This window comes from Vollenhovia emeryi, unplaced genomic scaffold (assembly GCF_000949405.1).
Source record: "Vollenhovia emeryi isolate VEMERY1.0 unplaced genomic scaffold, V.emery_V1.0 DF939194.1, whole genome shotgun sequence".
Taxonomy (NCBI): Eukaryota; Metazoa; Arthropoda; class Insecta; order Hymenoptera; family Formicidae; genus Vollenhovia; species Vollenhovia emeryi.
Window position 1 is genome coordinate 164100 of NW_011967172.1, and position 17950 is coordinate 182049.

At 36.4% G+C, this 17950-nt stretch overlaps 2 protein-coding genes across 2 annotated transcripts; one reads left to right on the forward strand and one right to left on the reverse strand.

Annotated features, from left to right (window-relative positions):
* Nucleotides 1–7869: 7869 nt before the first annotated feature.
* Nucleotides 7870–11150, forward strand: LOC105562130 (cathepsin O-like). The gene is made up of 6 exons (XM_012012689.1): nucleotides 7870–8112; nucleotides 8788–8926; nucleotides 9535–9767; nucleotides 10146–10291; nucleotides 10362–10412; nucleotides 10650–11150. The coding sequence occupies exons 1-6, from the start codon at nucleotides 7927–7929 to the stop codon at nucleotides 10927–10929; spliced, it is 1035 nt and encodes a 344-aa protein (XP_011868079.1). The 5' UTR covers nucleotides 7870–7926; the 3' UTR covers nucleotides 10930–11150.
* Nucleotides 11151–11156: 6 nt separating this feature from the next.
* On the reverse strand, nucleotides 11157–17844 carry LOC105562132 (tryptophan 2,3-dioxygenase). Its single transcript, XM_012012690.1, has 7 exons — nucleotides 17525–17844; nucleotides 16178–16347; nucleotides 15053–15261; nucleotides 13275–13625; nucleotides 12748–12997; nucleotides 12386–12479; nucleotides 11157–12004 (listed from the first exon to the last, which is right to left on the reverse strand). The coding sequence occupies exons 1-7, from the start codon at nucleotides 17548–17550 to the stop codon at nucleotides 11809–11811; spliced, it is 1296 nt and encodes a 431-aa protein (XP_011868080.1). The 5' UTR covers nucleotides 17551–17844; the 3' UTR covers nucleotides 11157–11808.
* Between the last annotated feature and the right edge of the window lie 106 nt (nucleotides 17845–17950).

The window sequence follows — 17950 nt, forward strand, 5'->3', positions numbered from 1 at the left end:
TCGCCACACTTTCGACGACGTAAAGCGAAGAATAGCGAGCCGCGAGGGTGTCGATTGCTCGTCAATATGCATATTTTCCGCGTGGATTTGCGCGCTTGTTCGCGTGAACGATACCAACGTGATTTTCAAACGCGCCGTTTACTCGCGTAGTTCGCGCCGCCGTGGCCGCAGTGCGCCGAGGTGGGGAGACGTGTGCCGCACAGTCGGTCGAGCCGCCGGCACGTACATACGCCACGGAACGATGTGCGCGATCGTTCCCCGCGTTCCCCGCGTTCCCCGCGTAGTTGAGTGACTCCACGGCCACGCGTTCGATTCCGCGAGTGCTTCGAGACGTCGTCTTCATCTTTCTTGGGGAATCTACCTCACTCGGGACACGGAAAGTGGACCGGCGAATCGTCGTCGTTCGTGCTCACTTCAGTTTCGCCGACGTACATTGAGCGGAGAGCCGCGAAGGTTTGTCGATTGCTCGTCGATGTGAGTGAATTTACGCGAATTACGTTTATTTGAGATCGCGCAAGTGATATCGAAGTAGTCGCTCGAGTCGCGTCGCGGACTCGACTCATTTCGTAGTACCGCGTAGTACCGCGCAGTCGCGAGAATCGCCGCCATGTTGATCCACTCGGAGAGCGTCGCAGCACGCAGCGGGTCTCCCGTGCCGATGGTCTTCGCGACGCGTTTTACGGTACGCACGATCGCAGTAAGTTTAACATTGTGAAGTTTAACAATCGCTCGACGTGGAGTCGACCCTCGGGCGCCGGTGAATCCACTGAGACGCGCTATCGTGAGAAAATCGCGGCCGGAATCTTTCGCGCAGCGGTGAGAGTGCGTAGTTTCGTGTCCTCGCGCGAGTCTTTCACGCGTAATACGCGGCGAAGGAAATGTTCGAGCGAAATCGCCTTGTTGACGCCCGGCATTCAGTCGCTTTTTTTCACGACTTTCACGAGTCCTTCCCCGCTGGAACGTTCCCGGCATTTCGCGACGCCATCGAGCGGCTCGTATTCTTGCACGCAGTCTCTCGCTTTCGTTGCGATAGAGATCATGTCGGTTAACGCCGGGAGTGCCGTGTCGCGCGTTACTTTCGTAACATACTTCTTTCGCGAGTGTTGTGTTGTGCCAGCGCGAACTGGAGGAATCTGAGAGGATGCGGCGGTCTAGGAGGCATCGGGCGACAGCGGAGGAAATTTGTGGTTAGTACAGTTTTGGTACAGTTATTGTATTATTCTCGCGTTAACTTCATTTCACGAATTGTTTTATTCGCCTTTCCGTTTACTCGATTCGCACGAGAGCTTTCAGTCGAACAAAGAAAGTGTTTGAAAGCATTTTATTCTCGAAGTCCAATAATTTTCTTATCTAATTATTTTCGTGAGATCGAGCTACGCATTTCAAATATAATGGTGTTGCCTGCATAAAGATATTTCTTGAGATTCGTTTTCATTGCGTTGTTACATTCGGAACTTTGTCTTTTTATTATTTAATTATCATGTTAGCATTAACTTTCTCGTGGATTGCATTATTCGCCTTTCCGTTTACTCAATTCGCACGAGAGCTTCTAGTCAGGCAAAAAATGTGTTCGAAGGCATTTTATTCTCGAATTACTATAATTTTCTTATCTAATTATTTACGTGAGATCAAGCATCGCATTTTAAATATAATGATGTTGCCTGCATAAAGATATTTCTTGAGATTCGTTTTCATTGCGTTGTTACATTCGGAACTTTGTCTTTTTATTATTTAAATATCATGTTAGCATTAACTTTCTTTCGTGGATTGTATTATTCGCCTTTCCGTTTACTCGATTCGCACTAGAGCTTCTAGTCGGACAAAAAAATGTGTTCGAAGGCATTTTATTCTCGAATTCCTATAATTTTCTTATCTAATTATTTACGTGAGATCAAGCATCGCATTTTAAATATAATGATGTTGCCTGCATAGAGATATTTCTTGAGATTCGTTTTCATTGCGTTGTTACATTCGGAACTTTGTCTTTTTATTATTTAAATATCATGTTAGCATTAACTTTCTTTCGTGGATTGTATTATTCGCCTTTCCGTTTACTCGATTCGCACGAGAGCTTCTAGTCGGATAAAGAAATGTGTTCGAAGGCATTTTATTCTCGAAGTCCTATAATTTTCTTTAATTATTTTCGTGAGATCGAGCATCGCATTTTAAATATAATGGTGTTGCCTACATTAAGATGTTTCTTGAGATTTGTTTTAATCACGTTGTTACATTTGGAGCTTTATCTTTTTATTATTTAATTATCATCTTGGCATTAACTTTATTTCGTGGATTGTTTTATTCGCCTTTCCGTTTTCTCGATTTATACGAGAGCTTTTAGTCGGACAAAAAATATATTCTAAATTATTTTATTCTCCTAGTCAAATCATTTTCTTATCTAATTCTTTTCGAGAGATCGAGCATCGCATTTTAAATGTAATGGCGTTGCCTACGTAAAGATATTTCTTGAGATTTATATTCATTACGTTGTTACATTCGGAGCTTTGTCTTTTTATTATTTAATTATCATCTCAGGTAACATTGTCGAATCTAAACAGTACGGACGCAAAGTATGCGTACATAGTCTCTTCGTCAAAATGTGGAGAATAGAATATTTGGCGTACATTTCTGAAACACTGCATCCTCAGAAAGGATTTCTGTTATCGAGACAAAAAATATTCTTGACGCATATTTCTCACAACCTCATTTAATATAAAAATAAGACAATATCAAAATAAAATCAATAATTCTTATTCTCGTCTATCGAATTAAAAAGATTGTCTTACTATATTGAGACAAGAGTAACTTATATAAATGTAAGTTTATATATTCTTGCATTTAGAATAAATTTTTCCTCCATCTTACAACGCATGAAATTGGTACCACGATCTTCAACAAAAGACGATACATATTATCATTTTATTCTAGATTGTAGAATTTGTTTTCAAGATTAAAATATTCCATTCTCTGTAATACTGCAAATATGACTGGCGCTATATCGATCCTATTTTATAAGTCATTGAAGTGTAATAGTATTGGATCCGGAAATTTTTTTTATTCTTTGACTTCCCGACTATCGCAACTTTCTTTTTTTTTGCGAACAATATAAAACAGCATTCTAAAATTTTTATAGTGCTTATTTCTTTTATGAGACTACATCGCTGAAATCTCATTTTTGGAAACTTAGCAATGCCTCTAATTCTTATTAATTCTTCGACAATTCTCGAATTTTTCGTGTGTCGTAGCGGTAAGATCTCTCGACCGCTCTTCGTATACAATACGTAATTATCTCCTGTACGATTATTTAATTCCTGTGTTTAATAATTCATACGGATGTCGATGAATACTCGGTCAAACGGAAAGATACTTCGCGCGATTTATTCGCACATAGCAATTAATGCGACAAGACTTTCAAACTTTTATCACATATACTTTTACAATCCGGGATCTTTATTGATTATTTATTTTAAACACAGTAGACTGTCGGTAAAACAAATAACGTCGAAAATGTTGCATAAAATGTGATTATAATTAAGTGTACATTCGTCAGCGAGTGTTGCGATGTGGGATTGCGCGGATAAAGTGACTTAAGTAAACGGAATAATGTCAATTCAATCGTTTAATTACATTTGTACCTCGCGGAATTTATACGCTCGAGGTTTCGAACAGGAAGCACATCTCTTCGATCAGTATTTTTATATCATTTTCTCGGTTTAATTGATTATTGAATCGACTCAATGTACCTGAGCGGAGTTGATATGAAAAAAATTTTTTCGACGTTCGAATTTCTTAAGGACGAACTTAAACGTGTGTAACGGGAGACTGCCATAATACATCATTTTATTTCGCGGTCATCATGTCATAACATTTAATTTGCCTTCAATCGCGTTATCGTGAGTGTTGAATCGAGAGTATGTAATGAAGAAACTTGACACATTTATGAGTGATAATAATAGTTTAAACAGCAGGCCTAATCTGTGTATGCTCGATATTCATTTTTTCAAATACATACATAATTGCACAGTTTCTTGTTGATGACGTTTTTTAATATAAATTTTTTATTTGTGTTACAGATACAACTCTGCTGCTGCGCATCGGGTCGGTGAGTAAGAATTTTATTTATTAAGGCAACGAATCTACATCTGTAATGATGTAAATCGTAGATTGTAGATAGTAGATAGTAGATAGTAGATTGTAGATTTTAGTTAAATATATCTCGTAGATTCGTTGCCTCAAAATGAATAGGCCATAATAAAATAATTACAGCATTTAATCTTTTATTTTATATATTCAACCTATCGGAAATAAATGGTCCAGATTTTTAGAAGCATAAATTACGCGAAATGTGACTTTGGATTAGTTGAACTTTTCCTTTGTCCGTTTAAGTTTGAAAACCTTCTTGGATAACCAGAGTTAATCCCTGGTTTTCTTTGTCGCGGATCCCCGGAAGTAACGGTTTCGGCACGAGGGCGCGACGTCGATTCGCGAAATTAACCAAAAAAAGGAGAAGATTTTATATATGTACTTCTCAATAAATATTCTCCCATACTTATAATGGAAGAATAAGTTTTATTTCAATAAAACTGTAACTATACGAGTTTCCATGAGAAACGATCGTCGTTAACTCCCTGCCGAAATGACCGCTATCGGAGGTAATCCGGAAGATCTGGGATTCATTCTTTCCAGCAGCGGGGCCTTTAATTTTCTTTTACATTCTTTTAATCTTATAAATCTCTATTGTACATATAACGATATGTTGAACTTTCCATCTTGAGAATTGTTGAGCCACGTTGCAAAAATTACACAAAATACGGCTTGGCAAATATAGTCTTGCTGTATTTGTCGAGCTAATCTTTTATAACCTATCCATTTTTTATATTTTCTATATTTGATTTGATATATGTATTTTCAAGATGCGTATGGTATGAACGACATGCACAATTACACGCATCTTCGTGGTCGGTTTACACGGTCGGTTTTCGCGATCGGTTTTTCCATCGAGAAATTTTCTTTATTAATTTTTTACTTTCACTTACAATATGAGTTTCAAATTTTCACGGGATATAATTAAAATCAGTACGCATATAACGCGAAATAAAATTTTTTCTCCTATATATATTTTTTATACTTACAATTCCGAATTGAAAAAACGGTCACAAAAAACGATCAATCTATATTCTCAATTAAATAACGGGATTGAAATATATTCAGTCAATTTTATGCGGTCAATTTTACAAATTTTTACAGATATATATATTTTTTAATTAACCTTTTATTGTCGTATATTTTTCAATCGCCACTCATATACGCTCGCATACGCTTATAATTCGAATCGTACGTAACATCGACAATGATAATAAACCGACAATGGAAAGAGTTTCTCTCTTTCCTACCGATGTCTGGTCAATATGTGACCAGATATATGGCCAGGAGCGACGAAAGGTAGGTCCAATCTGGCCCAACGCAAGATTCAACAAGGAATGTATAGTATTTCAAAGTGGTCCTTGTTGACCACGATGGTGAAATACACACAAAATATCAACTTGTACAGATTTTTTTATTTGCCAAAATTCGGGTGGGTTATTCTTTTCTATATTTTCTCGCATATACATATGCGAGATTAGAAACAAATTGAATTATACCTCCATCGCGCGCGAGTTAAAAGCCCAAATTGTGTATCCCTAATAATCGCGTCGCGGTTTTATTTTAAATATATAAATTTTAATTAAAAATTTATAAGTTTGTTTGAACGGGTAGGTAAGAAAATGGATAGATAGGACTATAAAGATGAATCGGAATACGGGTAGATACGAATTCGGGTAGGTAGGAATTCGGGTAGGCAGGAATTCGGATAGGCAGGGACAGGGAGACATAATAATAATTAAATGCATTAAAAATATTATAACATTGTAATATTAATTCTGTAATCGGATGCACACAATAAGACAGAAGTTATTACACGATTGGTAAGCATTTAGTTTAAAACTTGGCACTTTGGATTTACTAAAAAAATGTTAATAAATTCGGGAGATTCCTTACTTCCAAAATGATAAATTTATTAATGCTCCTTTTATTTACGATTATTTATGCAAATTAGATAAAGTAAAATAATTTTGAAAATATTATTTGATAATTAGTAAAAAATATTACGCAATAAACACGTGTAAAGATTTCGTGTTATTGTACGCAGACCGAATTTTTATGTGTAATTTCATTTAAAAAAATATATAATTTGTATCTGATTATATTTTACATTATATATTTTAATTTGTATTGTATAATGATCTCTTTTATAATACTGAATATTTTGTAAATTGTATGAAGAAAGGTAAATAATAAAAATGTTAAAAATCGTATTGTAAAGAAAAGAGGACCGCTGATTGGAATCAGCGGGGGCGGCGGAGGGCCTCTTTAGATTAACTTTTCTGTTGCATGAAATTTTAAGTTGGTCTAAAATAATCTTTTATGCGATAGACTTTCGTTTGCGCATTTACAATACGATTTTTTGTTTACACATTTATAAAGAATGTTACATATCTCTACATACACTGTCTACAAGTCAATCGGTGAATTATCACTGAAAACGGTTATAAGTAACGATAAATCGATAATGATAAGATTAAAATTTGTTGCTAATTTATTATTCTTAAAAAAAATTAATTAGAATGTCATTCTGTGTAGGTTTCTATGAAAAATAATGTTCTGTTAAAGAAAGACCGAGTTAGATAAACAATATCATGTAGGATAATTTTTTTTTACTATATTTGAATACATCTTATATATCTTTAACAGTGAAATAATCAATATCTACTTTAATATTCTAAATTATTTTACATTACGATATTTAAAATTAATAACTTTTCTATTACCGAGCAGAACAAATAGTTCCTTATTTCTTTAGCAGATGTCGCCACCGATATAATTTGGCTTGTGTCCCACAAATTATACACATGTATTTTCTCCATTTAAAAAAAAAGGAAGGATAAGATTTTATAATTGTTTGCATAATCTGGTTAAATACTGTTTTATTATTTATTTTACTTCACTTTATACTTACTTGATACTTGATGTAATTACATGATGGAAGTTTTTAAATGGAAGATCTCATTACCAGTGCTCGTTTTACATAGTAGTTTGTTTTTTTAATAAATTAATAATTTAAGAATAAATTGTTTAAAAGAGTTGAACGTTTTCATATACTATTTTTTATTTCAAATATTTTTAAGGGGTTATTCCACTTTAACGGCCCAAAAACTATGCATATCTTTAACAATTTCTTCTACGGTAAATACATACAATGAAATAAATCTTTTTGATGTTTATTAGGGCACTCTTAAATAACACAAAAAAATGTTTGTCACAATTTAAATAATTCTTTAATTAAGCGTTTTCTACACCGTAATCTCAAATAATCTCAAAAAGATTAATTTCATTGTATGGTGTAGTTACTGGGAAAAAAATTGTTAAAGATAAGCATAGTTTTTGGGCTGTTAAAATGGAATGACCCCTTAAAGCAAAAAGCTTCGTTTCTTTTATTACAGCTGTGTTGGCTAAATTGAAATGAATTTTTCTTTACAAAAACACTGTATGCTTGTTAATGCTAAGAGAAAATCCGCGTGATTATTAAATACTGCCGCCATTTTCGAGATAGCATCGGGTTGCAGCCAAGCGCTTACTCGGCAAATCTTTAAATACTGACTACACTCATAGGGTCTGTTCTTTATTGCTGAACCGGCTGCACTACTTCAGAGTTTATCTCTTCCCCACCACATTGAAAGGAGAAAGATAAACTCTGAACTAGTGCAGTCGATTCAGCTACAAAGAACAGACCCTTTGTCTCACCACTTTACTTATCGCGTCTGCGTCGTCCGTAGCGTGACAACGCGAACGCACAACGCAACGTGCGTTCTGCGTGGTTGTGCACGAGACATGGAGTGGCGAACAGTAGTGGTGATAGTGCTGGTCGTGAGCCTTTGCTTCTTTATCGTGCCAATCAAAGTCAAACCCGATAAAGCTGTTGAGGACGCGGAACTGTTCGCGAAATACGTAGAGCGATACAATAAGTCCTACAGGGACAATCTCGCGGAATATAATAAGAGATTCGAGTGTTTTCAGGTAAACGACGAGAAACGATTCCTACCGTTCTCCTGATAGGAGGCAGATAGGAGTCGCGATCGGCTTAAATGTTTGCACGACGACATTGTACCTTTCGAATTTAATCCTCGTTGTTCCGCGTATACGTTGACACGTTATAATTTTAATATAAATTTTTTTCAGGGATTTTATAAGATATTTCCTTATCATTTCATATCATTTTAATTAAATGCGTAAACACAAATATATATGCGTGCTCGCGAGCGCATATTATGAGTCACTTGTGTTTGCGTTACAACTTGGTGCGATGCATTAATTAGTTCTATCGGCACTGACGGAAGAAGAGTAATGATAAAAAGCGTTAAGCTTGTTTCATTCTAGAAATTCTCTATAGTTTTACTGCACATTAACTTTCTGGTATTCACACTTGCCGATTATTTTACTCCAAAATTTTCTGAAGTAAATGTCTAAAATAATATTCGTAAAGTGTGCAACTAACTATAATATTAACAAATGTACGTACATGTATAATATAGATTAAGAAATTCTATAATATGTACAATATTATCAATATTATCGATAAATTGACGATTAACGTAAGTAGAGTATTGCTAAACTTTGCAGATTAGTATCGTAGGTAGATGCAATTTTCTTTCGCTACCAATGGTATTAATAGGGGAATGAAATTAATTGCAGCAATCATTGCGACATATCGACAGGCTGAACGGTTTACGGTCGTCGCAAGAAAGCGCGTTCTACGGGCTGACAGAATTCTCCGATTTATCCGAAGATGAATTCTTGCAAAAAGCACTACTCCCCGACTTACCTTTGCGGGGTAAGTTTAATAATTCGGCAAAAGAAATAGTAATCAAGTTAATTAAGTATTAATTGAATTATGTAACTTAAATTTGAAACGGGATTAGAGCAACCAAATCAACGAGTAGATGTTCATAATTCTATTTCAGTTTTGACGTACAATATTTACTTTCGATAATATACCTGTTTATCGATACATAGCATGTTTGCGATGATATTTGTATTAATTAATATAATTAATTAATATAATTAGTGTGTACAAGTGCACGCCACCAAGAATTCGTTTTCCAAATAATGATTTTGTTTCGATACTAAAGTACCAAAAATCTTTAAATCTTAGAAACTTTTAAATTTATTAAAATTAAGTTTGCTATATTTTTATTAATCAACAAGATTTATCAGAGAAAGCTCGTCCTCCGCGACGAGGACAATGAATTGTTTTATTTTAAGACTAATATTGAAGACGAAAGATCTGTAAATCGTGAAAACCTTCGGGATTCACTAAAGTTGCTGGCTGTATTATTTAAAAAATCAAAAAGGGTTTCCCGAGATAGTTCAGCTGTGCTCGTAGCGAGCATAATTTAACGTTATATTATTTGCTGACACGATAACAATTTTGTGATCCAGGACAAAAACACACGACAGCGTCGTATTATCGTCAACACTCTACGAACTCGGTTAATCGTGTGAAAAGATTGACGGGTATACCCTCTAAATTTGATTGGCGGGACCAAAGGGTTGTAGGACCAGTTATGAGTCAAGAGAGTTGCGGTGCGTGTTGGGCGTTCAGCACGATCGGGGTGGCCGAGTCGATGTACGCCATAAAAAACGGAACTTTGTATTCCTTTAGCGTGCAGGAAGTAAGTCGTTATATTCCCGACACGCTTTTCTATTTCCTAAGCGAGGGAACCGCTCGAAGAAGCCTGCGTCCCAAAACAAATTTTACGGAAGTGCTTTCACGGAAGCATCGTCGAATAAATTGGCCATACACATTGATGGACATTAAAAGCAGCTGGGCTCTTATTCTAGCAGCCCCCTTGCTCTTTCAACGCAGCACGCTTATACGTTAGGGAACTAGAAAAGTTTTGAGATTTAAGATGCACGGGGCAAACTCTTGAACTCTTCGAGAAGGAAATCGATCTTTGAGAAGCGGTCAATCTCTTGAGAATATCAAAGCTTTTCTTAGACGTCCCTGTATATTAATTTGTCATATGTGGCTTATCCTCCACATTATGCAGATGATTGACTGCATGCCAGGCAGTTACGGATGCCAAGGCGGTGACATATGTAGTTTACTCTCGTGGCTGCTGGTGTCGAAAACAGAAATTATATCTGAGACCGATTATCCTCTCAAATGGCGCACCGATACGTGTAGACTGCCCAAGTACGTTGCATTGCGCGAGGATGTTTTCTTTTAGCGTGATACAAAAATATCATAAGACTTGGTGTTTTAGAATTTCCACGAAGACATCGGGAGTTAAAGTAACAGACTTTACATGCGACAGGTAGTTTATTTTTTGCTCGTGCCTTATTATTTCTAATGCACAATTTTCTTATTGTTACTTATAATGCTCATTATTACTTAGTATGCTCTCTTTTTTTCGTATTTCTCCCTTTTACTATATGCAATGTCATAATCAATTTTTCAATTGCTGATTGTGCTGGCGTTAACAAAGAGCTTCGGGTGGACGCCGTATTGTCTAATACAGCCCGGCATACACGAATAATCGACTTTGTTCCAGCTTTGTGAACGCAGAGACTGAACTTTTGACGATGCTCGTTACTCACGGACCCGTGGCGGTTGCTGTGAACGCCATATCTTGGCAGAATTATTTAGGCGGCGTAATACAGTATCATTGCGACGATTCGTGGGGAAGCTTGAATCATGCGGTGCAGATAGTGGGATACAACACGGTAGCGAGTATACCGCATTATATCATAAAAAATTCGTGGGGACCGTCCTTTGGTGACAAAGGTTACATTTACATTGCGATCGGCAAAAATTTATGCGGTAATGAATAAGCGGCATACAGTACTTGCGCTAATTGAGCCGAGTGCTTAGTTTCCTAACGAATACTTCGTTGTGTGTTCGCAGGTATAGCTAATCAAGTCTCGTCGCTCGAAGTTGCTTAATCGATCGTAGCAGAATTTTAAATCGCAGCGTTTCCAATTTCTAACTGAAATAAATCAATAGGTGTTGTAAGGAAACATTGTGACTTAATAAAACACGTTATTAAGTACACGGATAATGCTGTTAATTATGTTTCTCGTATTATTTGTTACGTCAGAAGAAGTCTACCGAATACAATTATTTTAACAGAAGGCAATCCAAGAGGAAAAGTTAATCTGTGAGAAAGTGATATCTGCAATCGTTAGACACAGCTATGAGCTTTTTTTATTAACGATAGACACTGTGAACAATGGAGATAAACTTTTCTTTAGATCAGCGGTTCTCGAAATGGGGGTCGCAAAATAATAATTTTATAAAATTTCTCGTACGAAATTTTCTTTAAGTGAGTGAAATAGTCTCATTGTACCCTCCTGGGGTTTTACAGGGGGTCGCAAAGTATTAATTTCACCTTTTTTACGTTTTTTGGGAGTTGCGCGGCGAAAAAGTTTGAGAAACGCTACTTTAAATCACCCCGTCTAATCTAATTAGTAATCGGAAACGTTTTCATAAATAACTTTGAATACATATTTGAAATTTTACTTTTCAATGTTAACGTTATCGTAGATTAATTCCGAGAAGCCTTTCAGAAATATTTAATTCTAACGCTAAACGTTTTGAAGAGAGCATTCACTTTCAAGCGTTCGTCTAACTATAATCTAATTGTATCAGCGTGAGTGCATAATATACACTGACTACGTGACGTTAAAGAAACGTTAAAACCTATTAGAATTTTATGAACTTTGTTGTGTGCTGGGTGAGCTAATTTTCAAGCTTTCTAGAGAGTTGATCGATTCATCTTGGTCCTCGTCCGAGTACGTGGCTATTGATAGTTTCATTTTCATTTGCTTCGTCAACGGCGGGATCATGCGACGTGGTATCATGAAATTCGACAGGTTGAACAAGTCCAGAAAGACTATGTATCGATCGCTGTTCACCAAGACATATGAAACAAGCGAAATTGATTATTAAAAACATTTGCATTTGTAATAGAACTAAAGTATTTGGTACGTTTTACGAGACGCGATGGATTTCTGAAGTGACGTGTCGAATGATAATTCAAGAAAACAGTGTTCAGACAACAGTTATCTAAGTACAAGTGATGACTTCTGCTAAAGTCATCGAGTTTCAACAAGTAAACGATATATTTGATAGTGACTTATGACATTACAATAATAATATTTGTGCTGATGATAAAAACTCGCGATAAATGAGAGAAAGTGTTATTTTCGCTGCCACTGGCATCTATTTAGCAAATAAATGACTTCGTATTAATTATTACTTTCGCCATTAATCGAAGCAGGTATATACCTTAATGTGGACTTCAAATATTGGTAGCCGGAGGAGCCACCAGAGCCCAATTGTTGAGATCCGATCATTCGTTGTACCATGATAACATGATTATCTGAAAAGGAAAAGAACATTCTAATGGTTGCACAAACAGATAAGATATCCAATGCGTGCATTAGGTAACGATTATAAATAATTTAAGACTGATAATAGTAATTATGTGCGCGTATAACTAATAATGATTATGTGCATTTATGAATACACGTGTCGTAAGAAAATTAAAAGGACATAGTTTCGTTTTTGTGAATATTGCAAAATTGAAAGATAAATTTTAGCAAAAGGTAAACATACATAACAATATATAAATAAATGTTTTTTCTTACACCTCCATTTCGTGATTAGAGAGTCGATGTTCATTAACTCCGATAGGATTTGATGCGGCTGACTGAATCGTGGTTCATCCCGATACAGGTTGATCATTATTGCTCCCTGGAGGGCAATGTGCGAAAATCTGCGTTCCCCACGTGAGACGAGAGCATTGTGGTGCGACTCGTTGAAAATGCTTTCGAAAAGTATTCGCTTGCGCTTGTACATATCGTTCAACTTATTGTTGTTGACGCATTTGTCCGACTTCTGAAAATTTGACAAACCGTGAGCTAGTCGTCTTGAAATTCAAAAGTAAAAGAAAGAACAGGTGTCGCGTGTATTTAGACGGATTCTTTTGCGCTCGCTCTTCCGTAACTTGATCTTCAGCTATGAAAGGCAAAATTCTTGTTTTCCAATTCTTGTTTTGCCATTATTTTAGATTTTCCCAGAGAGAATTGATTACCGAAATTGTCGAAGGGATAAGAGACACCAGATTTAATACAATATTATGAGTTACAAGATTAGTGGTCGCGGGGATAGTTACAAGTATGGTTTGTTCTTGCTCGGTAAGCATCCTGTCCACCGATCGCTTATACTTTCCCCAGAAATCGAAGTCGTGTGGCTCGAGCCCTGGCGTTCTGCTCAACCAACTCTGAATCAGACTACAGAGATTAGGCTCTTCCTCAGATCGCTTGATCGCCTCGATGGCCTCGGGATTTTTGAAGATCTGTACGTAACTGTATTTATATCTGAGCTCTTGTTTTACGCCCAGTTTGTTCTCCAGTAGACGGAATTGCAGGGATTGGAAACCCGAGGCCGGGCACAACAGATCCCTAAACTCCATGAAATCCAACGGCGTCATCGTTTCCAGAATTGTAACTTGATCCACCAATAACTGCAAATCATTTGTAAATGAGTATATTTATGAATTTATTATAATTGTCCGCATTTTCAATTCGTTTAAACGAAAAAGGAAGCGACACGATCGAATTCTGCGACGGCAAATTACATTGATAAATGTACCCGATTGTTTTTATATTATGCTATTATTCTATCTTGATTGCAATCACCAAATTGAATAAGATTAACAATTTTAATTAAATAAGATTAATAATCTGCATTTTGAACAAGAAAAGAAGATAAATTTCGCTATTAATCGTAAAATACGCGATCAAATGGAAACAACTGAACTTGTAACTACGAAAGAACATCTTGAAATGTTCTCATCGATTTGTCAACGCGGCTGCGTTCGCACTTTTATGGGTGCCGGTGCGAGCAAGGGGTGCGTGAGCGACATAACACGTTAATATTACAATACATCGCAAGGTGCATCTGGAAATAAGCATAGCTGTAACTACTTTTAGTAAACGCGAGAATGATTTTTCTTGACAAAACTTTGACATTATCTTACAATTTGTGAATTTCAATTCAATACAGTCGGTGAATTTCCATTCACTCGTGTACAGACAAATAGATTAGAAATCGCATTTTGTTTCCGAACATATTGAAGAGAAATTCGCGAGTATTAAAGACAAGTTGCTCGCACGTGTTGGTCGCTTCGAGCATAATTCTATTTCGAGACACTCGATATTACGTGCTCGTGCGTATCGCGAATACAGTATCGCGGAGGGACGTTTTATCGAATCAAAATAAAGAAAGGTACGACCGCACCTTCTGCGGTATTGAAATAGAATAACGGGTTTGTTACCTAACGTAACTTTTCTCCGTTCTCCCTTTAATGCACGCATAAGCGCCACGGTGTCGCATATCGTCTAGAAATATTATCTTACTGAGCCCCCGCAGGGTTCCTGTGCGGTTCCCACAGTCTTATTTATCGCATCGTGCCTAAATCGGGAAAGAAAAGTTTTCGCGTTGCGCCGCGCACTTGATACGCCCCGGCCGTTACGAAATGTTATCGATCTAGTTTATCGCGAAGAAGCAAGTGACGTAAAGAATATATCCAAGTTTGTTACTCAATACGTCCGGTAGCACGGAGTGCTGTACGTTCGATGTTTTCGAAATACGTAAGAGGATGCTTTCTCTTAAGAAAGTGTCGCGACAGTAAACAGCTTTGTCTGGCGAGACAGAAAAATTTGATTAAAGGGACACGCACACAAGCTATGTGGCGAGCTAATCGGCTTGTAATTAAGGGCCGTTCACCTTGCATCGCCATTGCCTTTATTATTAAATAAGCGGATTTCTATAAGAAAATTATTCAGTTTTGTCGCTTTAATTATATTCTATTGTTAGACAACGTTACGTAAAATCGCATTTCGTATGAGAACCTTTTTTGAGGGAGTCGCGTAGGTACATTGAACGTACCTTCAGAATAAGCCCAATGCGATGCAATCGTTTGAGGATTTCCAGGGTTTTCGACTCTTTCAGAACGTGAGAAATTCCATTGCCGTGGTTGGCGGCCGAATGATCGTTGGAAGACCCATTGGACCCATTGCAATTGTTGGATTCGGAGCTGAAGAGGCTCCTAACGGAGTCGAGCTCGAAAATAATTTGCTTGAACCAAAGCTCGTACGCTACAACGAAATGCAACGATACAATTGGAATGGTATAAACGTTGCGAAAAATAATCCACCTAACTGAATTAATAAAATAGCTATTCAAATATAAGATCTATAAATATGCACAATAACTCACGAAATTGATTTAATCGCGCGTATCATTGGTACACTCTAAGAAATATGGATGTGAATTGTCACCAATGGTGTGAAATTAAGACCCATTCAGGTGCTTATATAATTCTCACCTTATCGATGTGAAATTAACATTGCGATCACATCGCATGTCGTGAAAACTAAACAATATAGCATCAAAGTTGACACCGCGTTTGTCGGTGTGAAAGATTTTCTACAATATCGGTGTGAAAATTGACACCGAGTTATTTTTAACTACGTGAATGTGGTGAAAGTTCACATCACTATTCTTTAGAGTGTACAAATTTCTTTCGAAGCTTCGACAAAAACATATCCGTTGCAACATCATAGACGTTTATCTCTAAATTAATGTTATTGAAAAATCGAAACCCCCTTCACCCGTAGATAATTATTGTGTAATACATTTGATCAATTTCGCGAGTTGTAGTATAACATTGCTTAATTTTGTTCTACACAACTTTTTAATAGAAAAAGTATTGAAAGTATTATTTGAAAAATTTTCTATAAGTCTCACTTACAATTAGTTTGACAAACTGATTATTTATTGTCTTCTTTTTCTTGAAAATATCATTTAAAATTTTGAAAAGAGACATTAAATAAATAATTATTGAGATTTCACGTTATTGAAACAAAATTCATATAAAGAAAATAATGAAGTGATAAGTGAAGGGATAAAGATATTTTGCTCTTTTTATTCTTTTGTCGTGGCATAGGGAAAGGAAAGGGAAACCCATTGCCGAATTATGCACGTAGGAAACATAAATTGTTAGTAACATACCTTGATGAGTGATAATAAAAAGATGTTCGTCGTGCACTTTATTGCCATGTTCGTCGCTAAGAAGCCTTTGCGCAGTCAAGATCTTGTCTAAACACAAATAATCGCCATACTGTAACGCCGATTTTGGCGTTATCTCATCCTGCTGTGCCTGATCATTCCGATTATCCTTTCTTCAACAGATAGTTCGTCATTGATTTACATGTTCGCACGGAGGAAACACGTGATTGATTAGAACATGATGAAATCGAATGATGATAAACTGTTTAATGTAATTTGTTTTGACGAATGTGTCTTAAAGTGCTTTCATCATAACTTTATCATAACTAATTTAAGAACTTATAGATTCTTCTATACACTGAAAACAATCTGATATATTCAACTAATCGTCTGTTAGAAAATGGACGAATCAGAATTCCTTTAGGATTTACCAGATGTGTAGTGAAGTCTAGCAAACTTCTGGTTATGAAATATCGAGCCCTATCGTGCTAACTAGAAATTCTGTTTGGTTTAGCCAAAATACATCCTATCATACATGTCTTGTTGATACAATTAAAGCATTTTTCTCAGTGTAGGCTTTCTAGAACATTCGAGTACTGAAAAAATATCTGGTTGCATTAATAAGAAATCTGGTAGATTCAACCAGTCGTCTGTCAGAAAGTGGACGAATCAGAATTTCTTTAGGATTTGCTAGATCTGTAGTGAAGTCTATCAAACTTCTGGTTATAAAATATCGAGCCCTATCGTGATAACTAGAAATTTTGTTTGATTTAACTAAAATACGTTCTACATACTTATCTTGTCGATACAAGCATTTTTCCCCGTGAGGCAATACCGTTAGAAACAATCTCGTCGTTGGTGATCTTTTGCAATTTTCGGAAAACGATGCGAGATGTAACGGATGAGGAGGAGCTCTCCTCTGGCGAGCGGGCAGTCCCGTCCCGGCCAGCACCGAAAACTGACGGGTCTCACGCGCCCGGAGAGTAGAAGACTTTAATTAGTAGACTTAGCTTCTCTTTTACGTTTTCTGACTTCGGCTCCGACCATCCAGCCCACCCACAGCCTCTCTTCCCCCAAACCAAAATCTTCCCTACACTTCGAAATTATGTGAAAACACTGCTTTTGAAAGTTTGTTTTTTAAATTCGATATTCGTTCTGAGATAGAACTTATTTCAGAGAGTATGTTTTAATAATGCTAAAGGATTAGAGAAACCTTCGAGGTGTACATATAGTATTTTTTTCATGTGTAAAATATTCACGATCGTTATCTGTAATTTTTCGCAATAAAGAATACTGGATATGTGTCGTATGTATCTATGAGTATTGATGAACGAAAAATATGTTACTTACTCAACACTGCTCATTGGGCAAGACATTCTCCAAGTGTGTTTATTCTTGATAAGAGAAGTAGATGAAGTAACACTCTGGTTTAACGAGATATTCGATATTTCTTTTCTTCGTTTCAGTAAATAGAATAATTGCTCTAATTTGTTTTAAGTATTGAACCAATTATTAGACTATATATACTATATACGTTAGTAATTTATTTGAAATATTCGAAAAGTTGAGATTTTTTAAGTACGATTATCGAGTATCGCGTTGTACGAGAGACCACGCGCGACGCACGTTGTCGAAGAGGTGGATGGCGCTCGACTAACGCTCGATTCGTCGTTCAGATTTATTTGTATAATGACAGTATTGTTATCGAAAGAATTCCAAAACAAAACGCTCTTACGATAACGATAAGAATTTCGTAATAGATAGTTTCTTAAATGT

What these genes read in the sequence shown, in the direction of transcription:
- LOC105562130 (XM_012012689.1), top strand. Translation starts at nt 7,927, where the DNA reads ATGGAGTGGCGAACAGTAGTGGTGATAGTGCTGGTCGTGAGCCTTTGC. An exon ending in AGAGATTCGAGTGTTTTCAG is followed by an intron (nt 8,113 to 8,787) that starts GTAAACGACGAG and finishes AATTAATTGCAG; the next exon opens with CAATCATTGCGACATATCGA. An exon ending in ACAGACTTTACATGCGACAG is followed by an intron (nt 10,413 to 10,649) that starts GTAGTTTATTTT and finishes ACTTTGTTCCAG; the next exon opens with CTTTGTGAACGCAGAGACTG.
- LOC105562132 (XM_012012690.1), bottom strand. Translation starts at nt 17,550, where the DNA reads ATGTCTTGCCCAATGAGCAGTGTTGA. An exon ending in TGCCCAATGAGCAGTGTTGA is followed by an intron (nt 16,348 to 17,524) that starts GTAAGTAACATA and finishes TATCTGTTGAAG; the next exon opens with AAAGGATAATCGGAATGATC. An exon ending in TTTTATTATCACTCATCAAG is followed by an intron (nt 15,262 to 16,177) that starts GTATGTTACTAA and finishes ATTTCGTTGTAG; the next exon opens with CGTACGAGCTTTGGTTCAAG.